The following is a 13,715-nucleotide window of genomic DNA, read 5'->3' as shown; positions in this document are numbered from 1 at the left end:
AGCTGCAGATCTGGACACACAAACACTTGGCCAACCAGGTTTAGGTTGGCGAGAGGGACTTTAGCAGGAGGCTAAGCAGTCGGAGGAGCCATTAACATTGAAACCAGGTTTACATGGAATACTTCACTCGCTCTGTACACAAAGTTCACTGAGCACAAATTTCCCCACCAAACTGGTGGGTGCCTGCTGCCATTTTAGAGCAAGTTGTATACAACTGTGCACACAAACCCAGTTTGTGTTCATGGCTCCCCTGTCAGCCAGGCTTCCCCAGCTGCTTCCATAGCTACACACCTGCCAAGAAGCACAGAAGCTCACCCTGCCCTGGTGTTCTCTAGCAGCTCTACAGCAAACCCCCTCTTAGCCAAAACACACTCATGCATGGCATCTCATTGGGGCCATTCCTGCACTCCACTGTAAGTGACCGCCCCAGCTGTTTGGCCTGTTGAGCTGGTCCCAAATGTTGCACAATTTTTTTGTGGGTGGGGAAAGTGTATTGTTTTTCCTACTTCAGTATTGCTGAACCAAATGTGCTCGGTCTTTCAAAAACAACTTGCTTTCCAGGAGAGATCAAGCATGGAGCATGTCAGCCTGAAAGGTTAGGAACAGCGGAAACCAGGGGCTTCAACTAGGAACAGCTGAACAACCTTGACAGTAACACTAGAGCAATCTCACTGCATGGCTTTGAGCACTTGCTTCCCAGGAAGGTTGCCATGGTTATATGCAGAGTACCTGGAGGCTGTTTGGTAGCGTGGGATCTCCAGCTTTGCTGGGTGTAGCCAACTCGGCACAGTGCTAGTATCAGAATCAGTTCTCACCTGAGATTTAAGAATGTTACTCTTGGCAATGTATGTAATTGATCCTTTGGGCTGTTTGCTGCAGGTGCAATCCCCTGGTCAATCTGAACTATGCTGTGCTGCTCTACAACCAAGGGGATAAGAAGGGAGCACTATGCCAATACCACGAGATGGAGAAGAAGGTCAACTCCCTGAAGGAGAACAGCGCTCTCGACTTTGACCCTGAAGTATGTTAATAAGAACAGCCAGCTGGAAGCAAGTAGCTGGTGATCCCGTGCTGTAAGAGGACTTGTCCGCCTGGTGGAGTAATGTGCTGTATGAGGATGGAGTGCACTGATGTGTGGCACATTAATTGGTCTGTGTAGACCCTCCTGGGGCACACTGAAGGGTCCCTAAAGGTTCTGGAGTGCACCCTAGCTGGGTCAGAACCGTTAGGGAACCTTCACTGTGCCTCAGGAGGGTCTGCATGGCCCAATTAATGTGAACCTTTCAGTGCTCTTCAGAAACCATGCCTCCGTACAGCATGTTAACCCACCACGTAAACAAGCCCTGAGTGGCATCCAGTGAGCAGGAGCGTCCCTATACCTTCTGGGACCTGAGTCCAGTTAATAGAGACTGGATCAGTTATCTAGACACACCTAGCTGGACCAGGTACCCAGTGAAAGCTACTTGCTTCATCTCTGCTATTAAAATAAGCTTTTCAATCTATGAACAAAAAGTCAGGATTCTTTCTGAAACAAATAGATTATCAGAGCTGTGCTTCACTACAGCACTGTGGCTGCGCTCGCCAGTTATGTGTAACTCTGCAATGTATTGTGACACTGGACTCTGAGCTCGTAGCTCCTGGTAAGAAACAAAATGCAGTGTCTACTTCCAGCTCCCATCCTCTGAGTTTGTGAGATTTGGGGAAGAGGTCAGTGACTTCATCTGAAAACTTCACAATCGGCTCCTCCTCACCCAGGTTTCTCAGGGCTGAGTGTAGAGCTGTGGTGTAGTGCATTCTTTTTCAAGAAAGGCAGGCTGTGCACCTTCAGCGAGGGGCATCATTGACTCCTGTGCCCACCATCAGAGTGGAGGCCACTGTGAGTTGCCATCTCCTGTTGGGAAACCCTTACACTGTGTGTCATGTTCCCTTCGAGCTGACCACGGCCCTTGCTGTAAGCTCAGCTCTAGGGTGAAGCTGCTGCTAAAACCCACAGATGGAAGCTGAGGCATAGTGGTCCCTGCTTGGACAGGCGCTGCTGCCCTGGCTCCTGCCGAAAGTATTCCTGGTGGTGATTTTCTCCTCTCTTTCTTTCTGTTGCACGAGAAGATGGTGGATGTGGCCCAGAAGTTGGGAGCTGCCCTTCAGGCAGGGGAGAGTCTAGTCTGGACTAAACCTGTCAGAGATTCCAAATCAAAGCAGCGAGCCGCTACATCTAGCAAACCCTCCAGCACTCAGCAACCTCTGGGCTCTAACCAAGCCCTGGGTCAGGCCATGTCTTCAGCAGCTGGGTATGGGAAGACTATGCAGCTTTCTACAGGTAGGTCTCTTTTGCATCTCTGTATGGCATGAGAGGAGAGGGTGTTGGGATTAGAGGAAGAATTCACTGCCAAGTGGGCACATCTGTCCCACTCCCTGTACCCTGGATTATGGAGTATATTTAGCAAGACACTTACATGGTGGCACATATAGGCACAAGAACTTAGCATGTGACAAGACCAACTCCATGAGTTAAGTGTGTGTGGAACAAAAGTGTTCTTCCTATGGAGTACGAGCACTGCGTTATAGTGTAGTGCTCCCATAAGGTTGCTGAAATCTAAGCGTTTCTCTTCCTGCCCCAGCCATGCTGGCCAGTGTGTTACCATGAGATCAGTTTCCTCCCTTGGCTCTGGGAAGGAGGTGGTGTCAACAGTGGGATCCCTTGTCTTCATTCATTAGAAAACAGATGGCTGAGATTGGAGGGGGCAGAAGAGAGAGGCAGGCTCCTGGTAGAGGGGAGAAGAAGGAGGAGGGCCATCCTCTCATTCACAAAACAAACACTGGGCTGTTCCAGGTGACACTAGCAGCAGCCAGACCCCTCCCTTTTAGTGAGTTCCATCCTACTGCAGATAGAAAATAGAATAAAATCATCATCAGGCAACAGCGAGCCAGGCTACTCCTTGTTGAAGCTGTTGGGGCGTGTTATGTTAATGTGGATGGAACAGTTGGTCCTGAAATAGCGTACACTCGCCTCTCACAAGCACCCCTGCTCGAGTGTGTGTGTGCCTGCAGTGTTCTCAATTTCTTCTGCTCACAGTGCCCCCTGTTGGCTGCTGTGCTCCTCTGGCCGAGTCTCACACTGTCCATGTGTGCAACAAAACCCCTTCCAGGGTACACAATCCCCAGTGTCCTGCAGCCCTCCCTGGGATTAGTCTTCTAAAACAGTCCAGCAGGGCCCATTGTGCTACCCTCAGTTGGTGTGTCCTCTGCGGCCCTTCCTGGGCTCAGTCATTAACCAGTCCAGCAGGGCTCATCACGGTACCCTCGCTTGGTCCGGCTAGGTTGCAAGGTTCCTACTCTGGAACTGAGCAATGCCCCAAGGGCTTCTTCCCTGGGGACTTCTTGCCCCTACTTGAGTCCTCAGTGACCCCAGCTTCCTGCTGAGCCACCCCTCTTGGGCTCAGTTCACTGACCACAGCTCCCTGCTGAGTCAGTCGCAGTGCAGCTCCCTTCCCTGGGGTGCCACAGTTCTAATTCCCTTCCTTATGGTGTAGCCACTTCCCTCAGTGGCTGGTGGGGGGAACCCAGTCCCACCCACCATCCAGGTCCCAACCGAGGGAACATGTTAAGTATAGCAGCCCCATGCTGCATCTCTTTAGTAATTGCTGCTCTATTTCCCTGGGCCACTTCCCCGTGGCCCATATTAGTTGAATCCCAGCAGCCAGCCAGAAGGTACTCCTTCCTCACTCCCCCAGTCCCTGTCAGCAGACTGATCTATCCAGCCCGCTGCCACTCTAGGCAGCTTGGAGGACCTTTCTGTTGCTCTTTTCTGGGGGACAGGGCCACAAGGCCTCCAGCAGGGGGCCTCAGGGTCTACCTGGTCACTGGTCCCAAAGAGTCAAAGGTGTGAACATGACTCTGAAACTGTCCAACATGAAACAGCGTTAAACACGGTTCAGTGTTTGACACACAGAGACCTCAGCCTGCCCAGTACCATGGCAAACACACCGTTAAATGGCTTTGTAACCTTTCAGTAAAGATACAGAAAAAGAAGGAAAAACAGTTAAAGCCTTTGAAATGTAAAGCATTAAGCAAGGCTTTCACTTTAACAACAGCCCTTTCCCTTTATCTGGAGAGCATTTTTAGAAGAGTTATCAACATGGTACTAACTGTCTTTTGGGGAGAAAAGAGAAGTTAGTTGAGCTGGGCTGCAGCTGCTGCTGTTGCTAAAGTCCAACCCCGTTTCCTAAGAAGACAAAACAGGACAAACATAGACAAAAGGAGACAGAAAAGAACAGCAAAGATAAAAATGCAACTTCTGTCTCTGGTGTTGACTTTCACTTGCAAACTCACTGCTGGAAAAACACAGGCCCAGCACACGGTCCCATCAGACACTCTGATACCTGGCAAACTTGTACCAGCCTCGGGCTGTTCAGGGCATTGCTTTTCATTGCCTCTCTGGGCACAGGCTCACAGCAGTGTTGCAAAATATGCAGTCTTGGCCAGCTAGGCCAAACTCTTATTAGACAGAAGGGAAAAGGAGAGGAATAGGAAAGAGAAGAAATAATGTGAAGAAGGAAGAGAACGCACAAGAGGTGACATGTAACATTTGAGCACAAGTGAAAGGTTGCGGGGGCACGTGACCACTCCATACATTGCCTCTGGCCTTTCCCACTCCCCCCATGCCTCCCAAACCCGCTCTAAGCCAGCACCACCTTGCCCCCGCTCCCCGTACAGCTCCTTCCCCGCTTACTGTTGAAAGGGTGCTTGTTAAGAACAGAAGATGCAGAGCCGGAAATTAATGAACCACAACTGATGTGCTGGATACTAGGCCTAACTGGTGGACACAATAATGTGGGGCTGGGCTGGGGTATTCCACCCACTCCTCCCTTTCGGAGTCTTTAAAAGAAAGATTTTGTGGGAAAAGTATGAAGGAACAAAAAGAAGCAGGGAAGAACAATCAGAGGCTACTGGAGCGAGCTCCACCATCATGGGACCCCGGGCCTTCTTCATCCTGCTCCTGAGAGAAGGCCAGAGAGAGGGACCCAGACAATATTACCACCTCTGCCAGCTCCAGCTGAAACCCAGCCACCACCAGGGACGAGAGGAGTTTACCAACAGCAGCAATAACAACAGCTCCAGCTCACCTCAACTAACTTCTCTGTTCCCAAAAAGGAGTTATCATCATCTGCGATACCATCAAAGAGACTGTCAAACAAAGGAGGAGTCCTTTTAAACCTCCCTCCAGCTGAAGAGAAAGGGAACAAGGGATGTTAATGAAAGCCTCACTTAACGCTTTACATTTCCAAGGCTTTCACTGTTTTTCCTTCTTTTACTGTCTCTGTACTGAAAGGGTACAAAGGGTTTTTAATGGTGTTTGCCATGGTACTGAGCAGGCTGAGGTCTCTGTGTGCCAAGCCTTGTTTAACACTGGCCAGTGTTGGACAGTGACTGGGCTATGTTAATGCCTTTAGTCCATATAATCCATCCAAATTCAGACAACATGCCTAGGTCCAGCACAGGCACAGCCTGTTGCTTCAACAATTAGATGCCATTTCCTGTGGCATAAAGAGGAGTGTATGGGACTGTGGCTGTAACCCTGTGTTATATCAACAGGTGCTGGAGCATCGGCTCCCCTTGCGAAGCCCCTGTCGCTGCCTCTGGAACCTGAACCGGGCTCAGAAACAGGCCCCGAAGAGACCACAGTCCCTACAGAGCCCCAAGAACGGAGAAAAGAGAAGCGCAAAAGCAGGCTGACCACAGAATAGAACAGCAGCACTGGATGGGCTGGGCAGGCATGGGGGCCTGCTGGGCTGTTGGGAGCAAAAGTCTTCGCTGCCACCCCTTAACTCAAGCATACCGTGAGCTTAGGCAAAATGCAGCTGGATGCCGATATAGTGACATTACCACCTGGCCTCATCCTTGTCTCAGTGATTCTTTGCTCCATGGCACCCAGAAGAGGTTCTGATGAGCTGCCCACTCATGCTGCTGTGCTACTGCATGGGAGAACAGAGGTGCAATCCCTCACTTCCTTGAGGGAGGGGCTGCTGTAGCATTGCACACAGCGCTTAGGTGCTGAATCACTGAGATGGGCTGAGTCAATAGGATGGTTTAGCGAGGGCCACCTACGGTGACTGTGCAGCTTTTAAAGCAGTAGCTTGGACCAGTTCTCTAATTAGAACCCAGAGAGGATCATACCCCTTTAGCAAGTGAGCCTTTTAGCTGGCTCAGAGGAAGCTCTACCAGCCCCTTGTAGTAAGGTCAGTGGAAGAACTGGAGGAGGGGAGAAGCTAGAAAAATTAACAGGACAAGTGAGTGGAAGCCAGATCAGTCCAAGGAGTGAAACAACTCTGAACGCAGGCCTGGAGAGGCTACTCTCCATTACTCAAAGGGAGATGTGTGCAACCTGCATGCCTGTTTACCAAAACCCAACCTCTTGTCGGGGTTGTCCATAAACCTGGGGAAAGCATTTCCAGCCCCCTTTCCTCAGGCAGCTAGCTGCAAGGCCACCTGCCCGGTACGTTGGGAGAGGAGCTCCCTCCCTCAGAGCTGTTCGCAGTGCTGTCAGTCCTGCAAGTCAGAGGTGACAGGGACTGGGAGGGAGCAGACTTCTCTGTAATAGACTCACCCGTTAGCAAATGAAAGGAGACTGGACTTTCATCCACAATGTAAGTCTCTTGCTGGTTTCACTCCAGGGCGCTCTGGCTGGCAGAGTTACAGCAGGCAGGGGGCACTTTGATACCCTACTAACACACTGCCTCAGTTTGATGGGAGTTTTAAAGAGCGTGGAGTAATTTGCCTTCAACACCCAGCTCTCCTGGAAGTTACTAGCACCTTGAGCAGGTTGATTTCTCTGTTTGTTCTGCTGATGACGGGCTGGAACCAATTCCATTCCCACAGTCACTAAGTGAGAAGGGACAGGCTGACAGAGCCAAACAGAATTGGAAAGAGTGGCTGCTTTAATTTCTGCCTTTTTCAGCATCCCTGGGGCAGTTACAGTTATAACCTCTTTTGGGAACTTACACCAGTGGAGAGTTCTCTTCCTGAAAAGTAGATTCATGGCCTCAGGAAAGCTGGGTGGTAGCAGGCATGAGGATGTGTTGGAACTGAGAATTAGCCTGTTTCCTTAGAGTCACTTACCTTCTGATCCCCTCGCTCCATCCCTCCCACATAAGTTAAATCCCGTTGACACTAACTGGCCTAATTTTAATAAAGCCATTGAGGTTGGACAACCTCGGTAGTGACCATCTCTACCGTTCCATCAGTTCCAACCCTTTCCAGACTCAACTGCAGTCCACAACGGAGAACTGGCATCTTTGTTTTTTAAACTTCAATCCATTCAGCCCTGTACGTGCTGGGAGGGGAAAGATTATTACCACTAAAGAAATGGCTGTAATCCAAAGCGCCTGTGCACTTGGGCTGTCTTGTTCTCCAGAAGTGATGGAGAGGAGGGGACCATAGTAAGAGCTTTTCAGATACAGGTCTTTGTGGTAATCACTAGTGCCCAAGAAAGTAGCATAGTTGGCCTGACCCACGGCTGTTGCTGGGACAACCTGTCTGAGGAAGATTATTTGGCAAAAACAACACAGCAAGATCTTCCGTGTGCTCCCTTCCCCACAAGGGCGAGAGCAGGGTCTAGGCTTTGCATTTCATAACTTGCTGCTAGTTATACCAATTAAAGTGTTCTGTTGCTAAGATAGCTCTCACCTTTTGAACAATTTAGCTATTGTCAGCTTTACCCCAGCTGGCAAGGGAAACTCTTCCCCAGCAGCTGCAGCCAGGCTAAGCACCTCACACCTGAATGGAGCCATATGAGACTATAAATGTTACACACAGGCTGTTTTCCTTCTGAGTTAAGAGACTAGTTAAACTAAAGGTGAGGCCAGTTTCTCTGCCCTTAATTCACTAACAGTTTGTATCTCCTAGCTGCCCTGCCCTGCCCTGGCCCCAGTTCCACAGAACGCTCCAGCCAAAAAAAGCTGCTTTTGCAACATAAAGCAGAACCACCATCATCGACATAAAATGTCAGTAACTCTTACTGGTGTAGCCCTTGTCCGCCTTGCCCCACAGTGATTGTGATCACTGCCAATCACATCTCAAGCCCCTAACACGCCTACAGACGCTGAATTAATAACTTGTGCAAGGAACCCTTCTTTAGTGTTGTAGGAACCTACAGTGTGTTTCACAGGTTTTCTGTACCTACAGCTCCCACTGCTGTCAGGATATCCGGTGCTCAGACCTCTGAAAGCTAGCCTAGGCATGATTTACAAGTCCTGAATTTAGCTGTATTATGGGATAACAACCTTAAAGTTTCATCAGTGTTATTTTGCATAATCAACAGTAACTAATCAGAATGTACAAGGGAGGGCAGTTAACGTTACCAGATCCTTAGCTTGGTCACCGAATGCCTGGTGCAACATGGGCCAGGTTCTGGGAATAACAACAGCCCTGCTGTACATTCCGATTAGCTACTATCGTGCAAAATGACGCTAATGCAACTTTAAGGTTATTAAAGCGCGATCAGGAACCAAAGTTAATGTATTTTGGGGGGTTAGCTGACAAATGGCTGATGAGCTCTTGATCTATTAAACACACTAAATGAACAGCAACAGTTTACAATTTTTGGTTTGTAACCAAAGTGCCCTGTTTAAACCAGGTTTGACTTCCTCACAACCCATTTAACTGGTGTTGCAGTTATTTTGTATTACAAATACTAGAGTCCTCCCCCTGGATCAAGGCCCCCCCGGGCTAGGGGCTGTACAAAACGGAGTTCTTTCCCTGGAGAGCTTACAATTTAAGTAGACAAGACAAACGGTAGTTGAAATGGGAAGCAACTTACCGAAATCATAACTGATCATTCTAGTATCTTGTTAGTTGCAGTTTTATATTGAAATAGTCATGCTGAATGTCACTGTCATTTCCATGGGGTGCATGTGAGAGGACTGATTTTTACTGGAAGAGCACAAAGCTGGGGCAAGGAGTTTTCTTCACTTCTAAAGTATGGAGAGAAAATTTTTTTTTTAAAATAAACAGTTTGCTTCAGCATCAGCATCCCCCTTCAAACCTCTTTGTGCAGTTTCTTCAGCATTTAGGTGCAATAGTTAAACGTGGGCAGAGGAAGACTTGATAAGCAAAACAAAGTTGCTTTAATCCCTCTTGTTGATGTACTGCTTTGTACCTTACATTAAAACCCCTTTCAGACTAGGGAGGGAACAGCCCCTTCTGTTAGTATATAAAATAGGTGACCAGACCATGGAATGGTGACTGCCTATGCCCATGGGAAGGTGATCCACTGAAGCAGGAAGACTGGGGCTTCTCCCTCTGTCCCAAATACTAGTCTTATTGGTAGCGAACTGTTTGGTTGAACTTTTAATCTTACTCTGAACAGTGCCTGTGGAAGCAGAGGAAGGAAACGGGTGGGGAAAGGCCTGTTTCTAGCAGGTTATGAAATACATTTGCTACACTTAATTGATTCAAGCAGCTGCTGCCCCACTGACAGTTTCACAATGTAGTGTGGCTCATGAGGAGCCATACACCTTGATCTTCACGAGAGAGGAGATACTTGAAGAGCTACACCCTACTTGCCCTGTCCCCAGAAGTGTGTAGCCCCCTTTTTTAGGCTCCTGGATGCTAAGATCGTCTGATGCTTTTACAACGAGGATTTCATGTTTACAGAGTATACACATGGATGGTAGAAGTGTTTTAAATAACCTTTGGGGACAGCATTCTCCTTCTGTGGAATCAGACTGTGGGACCTTGTTAGTCTCTAGACTTGGGCTAGGGGAAGAGGGAATTTAACTTCGGGCGGCATTTTTAAATGTGTAAATAGAGACCGTAGATGATGAGGATAATAAATGGAATTGGAGCGCAGCACGTGGTTTTGTATACAATGGATTCACAGTAGTCGCTTCCCTGTACTCTCCAACTTTGACCTGGCTGATGGAGAGTGAGGCTAGACTGGTAATGAAAGAAAGGTAAGTGTAGGGATTTTTCAGTGGAATTTATGCTGTTTTTGTTCTCCTTCCCTCCCAAACAAGCTGCTTGGCTGAAACATAATATTGAAGTGACAGTTTTCCTTCTCTTTCTATAAATAGGTATGTAAGAGGGAAACAACAGCAGGTCAGAAAGAGCTGAGAGTTGGATTTCTAGAGCCATTGGTGCCCCTGGCTTTTTTTGAGCACATCCACACCACAGACCAGCTTACCTTGTCCCATCTAGTTTCCACGTAGGCAAAAGCCAGGCGTGCTAAGCCACCTCATAAGAGCACGTGCTATAATAAGTAGAGCCTTGCAAATCTGCAGATAACCAGTTTATTTCCACCCGTGAGGATATCCATGGACCATGTCTGCAGATACAAATTTTGTGCCCACATAGGGCTCTAATAATAGGCTCTAAGGGAAAGGACATGCAGGAAAGGCTGTCATTTCAGCCAAGAGGAGCCTAGAACTAAGTCAGACACATGCTGTTCCAAACTAGGAAGATGGATTTGCACTTGGCAGAGCCCCTTCTATGAAGACAGACAACTTTGTAAGCTGATTGGAAAAAAAGCTTTACTGAAATAGTGTGACAAACTATATACAGAAATGCACTACAAAAATCAAAGCATAGCATATAAAAAGTCCCAGGATGCTTACAATAGAAAAGACACATTAATTTTACCTCAAGGAAGGTTCCCCCATGTGTTTCCCCCCTCCCCCAAGTCAAACTGCACAGAAACAGAATTTCCTGTGCCATGCTTCACAGATATTGTACAGTGGAAAAAAGATAGGCTCAGACACTAGTTTGTATTGTTGAACAGCAGCTTTCCTGAGAAGTTCTTAAGGAAGCTTTTTGGCTCTTGCATTTTAACAAGATCATTCATCCCTAGGTGCCATGGCTTGTGTTCTTCAGCTGCCACTCCCGAAGCAGGATGACCCCAGATTAAGTTTTAAAAAAATCACAGCTAGTTTCATATATACCTTTCCCATTGCTTCTGAGATAGCAGATGCTGTGTCCACAATGGCCAACCTGCGTTTGTTCCTTTTGCTTGGGGAACCCAACAGACAGAAGTCTGACATCCCACAATTCCCTGAGATTTCAGTCTGGTCAAGGGTTATATCTCGAGCTATTATGCAAGAAACTTCATTAGAACATAAAACTGGGTGACGGGACCACAAAATGGCAGATGAAATTCAATGTTGATAAATGCAAAGTAATGCACATTGGAAAACATAATCCCAACTATACAAAATGATGGGGGTCTAAATTGGCTGTTACCACTCAAGAAAGAGATCTTGGAGTCATTGAGGCTAGTTCTCTGAAAACATCCACTCAATGTGCAGCGACAGTCAAAAAGGTGAACAGAATGTTGGGAATCATTAAGAACGGGATAGATAATAAGACAGAAAATATCATATTGCTTCTATATATATCCATGGTACGCTCACATCTTGAATACCGCGTGCAGATGTGGTCGCCCCATCTCAAAAAAGATATATTGGACTTGGAAAAGGTTCAGAAAAAGGCAACAAAAATGATCAGGGGTATGGAACGGCTGCCATATGAAGAGAGATTAATAAGACTGGGATTTTTCAGCTTGGAAGTGAGATGACTAAGGGGGGATATGATAAAGGTCTATAAAATAATGAGTAGTGTGGAGAAAGTAAATAAGGAAATGTTATTTACTCCTCATAACACAAGAACTAGGGGTCACCAAATGAAATCAGTAAGCAGCGGGTTTTAAACAAAAAAGAGGAAGCATTTTTTCGCACAACGCACAGTCAACCTGTGGAGCTCCTTGCCAAAGGATGTTGTGAAGACCAAGACTATATAACAGGGTTAAAAAAAGAACTAGATAAGTTCATGGAGAACAGGTCCGTCAATTGCTATTTGCCAGGATGGGCAGCGATGCAACACCATGCTCTGAGTGTCCCTAGCCTCACTTCACCAGAAGCTGGGAGTGGATGACAGTGGATCGATTGCTCAACAATTGCCTGTTCTGTTCATTCCCTCTGAGGCACCTGGCACTGGCTCCTGCCAGAAGATAGGATACTGGGCTAGATGGATGTTTGGTCTGATCCAGGATGGCTGTTCTTATGTAGTTTGGTTATATTTTAATTTGAGAACATTCCTGTTATAAACCCAATGTAGATGGCACCAGCCCCATGTATGTATTTAGGCTTGGAAGGATTAGTCTTATCTGTACATGTCAGTAAACACTGATCTCCCTGTACACACACAAACCCATGAAAAAGTAATTCTAGCTACGATGATCGATATTTAGATAGCCCAAGCAAAACCAATGTTGCCTGAGAATTACTTAAAGTTCCACCTTAATGTGTATAAAACATATTGTATTGCTTGCATTAGTGCCATTTAGGTAACTAACTTTTTGAATCTCAATATTAACTAATATTAATATTGTCATTAAATTATTACTCTGACCCCCCCGCCCAGTAATTTCCCACAACCATGAAAATTTAAATTGATAATCTAAAAAAAAAAAAGCTTTAAGAATCAGTATCTGTCAAAAATAAAAAATAAAAAATCAAATTCAGCCAAGCCCCTGTGTGGGTGTATATTCTATTAAGAAAAGAGAGAGAGAGAAGGCAGCCAGAAGGGATCCAACACCATTCATATATCCTGTTTAGACTTCCCAAGCCCACTCAGAGCTGGAAGGGGGCTTGTCTCATCTATTTAGTAATCTCTCTGCTGTAGTCTCACATCTGTCATTCAAACACAGTACTTTGTTGTAGCCTTTGCTTTAGTTGGCTGGTGAAAGACAAAGGGCTGTAAACAGTAAGTCTCACCCAGTGCAAAGGAAAATAAAGGAGGTGGATCTGCTTTGAGAAGCACCAGTTCCTGTCTTGCTCAGCCATTTCTTATTGCTGATAACTGCTTGGTGCAGTATCCAGACTGAGTACAGCTCCTGCATGTGTGCTTTTCATGCTCTTCAGTAGACTACAGTCTGATAGCACTGTATTATGTTTGTTAGCTAGTGAGTAGATACCTATATTCTTAAAACGGAAGCACCACCACTGCCACCCTCCTCCAATAGCTGGGTTTTGAGCCAGAAGTACTTGACAGCACCACTTCAAAAGAATTTGCTCTATGCATGTATACCAGCACCTATGCCAGATATCTCAAGATTAATGCAAAGAATCAATGGGATATCTACAAATGAAGAGTGTTCTCTTCCCCACCAAGCAATAAGCTCTGAGAAAAAAATATGCAGAAATTGGTAGAGATTACTCATGTAATCAGGCTGGCTTATGCTATGCTTTTGCCATTCTCTCGAGAGTCTGTTCCCAATTGCCACTTCACCATATTTCAGAAAATGATTAGAAAACTGCCTGTGGCACATAATTACTCAGTTGTTCCTGAAAGTTCAACACATAATTACAACAAGTAAATCAGCAAGGCAGAGCACAGCCATTGCCAATGGATTTCACAGTCTAACACAGGACATGCCTTTTATTTCGCTTATAATCCCTTGTATTGCAGTGCTGCACATGCCAGAAGCAGCAGCCTATACCTTAAGCAAACCATTCTTAAAATAACTTTCTTGAGAGAAAGACAAAAAGACAAACCCATACACTGCAGGTTGCACCACAGGTGTCTGTAGATACACAGAATTGGCATCTCCACAACTGCGGCTAAGTGAAATCAGCAGACTAGGTTCCATCAGCTGATGCAGTCTCTACTGAGAGGTATTAAAGGCTAAGGTAAATGACAGGACAATTTCAGGAACTGCTTCCCCC

General features: G+C 46.6%; 1 protein-coding gene across 3 annotated transcripts in view; it reads left to right on the top strand.

Annotated features, from left to right (window-relative positions):
- The window catches only part of BBS4 (Bardet-Biedl syndrome 4), a 102,810-nt gene extending 89,110 nt beyond the window's left edge, over positions 1-13,700 (top strand). For all 3 annotated transcript variants that reach the window (XM_074965878.1, XM_074965879.1, XM_074965880.1), the window contains 3 exons: positions 880-1,021; positions 2,107-2,317; positions 5,593-13,700. In XM_074965878.1, coding sequence (XP_074821979.1) covers positions 880-1,021; positions 2,107-2,317; positions 5,593-5,744 — 505 coding nt within the window. In that variant the 3' untranslated portion in view covers positions 5,745-13,700. The remainder of the gene's footprint in view (positions 1-879; positions 1,022-2,106; positions 2,318-5,592) is intronic.
- Positions 13,701-13,715: the final 15 nt, after the last annotated feature.

The sequence above is a fragment of the Natator depressus genome, chromosome 10 (assembly GCF_965152275.1).
Source record: "Natator depressus isolate rNatDep1 chromosome 10, rNatDep2.hap1, whole genome shotgun sequence".
NCBI classification, from domain to species: domain Eukaryota; kingdom Metazoa; phylum Chordata; order Testudines; family Cheloniidae; genus Natator; species Natator depressus.
Note: the sequence above shows the minus strand (reverse complement) of the source record. Positions and strands in the feature narration are given on the sequence as shown.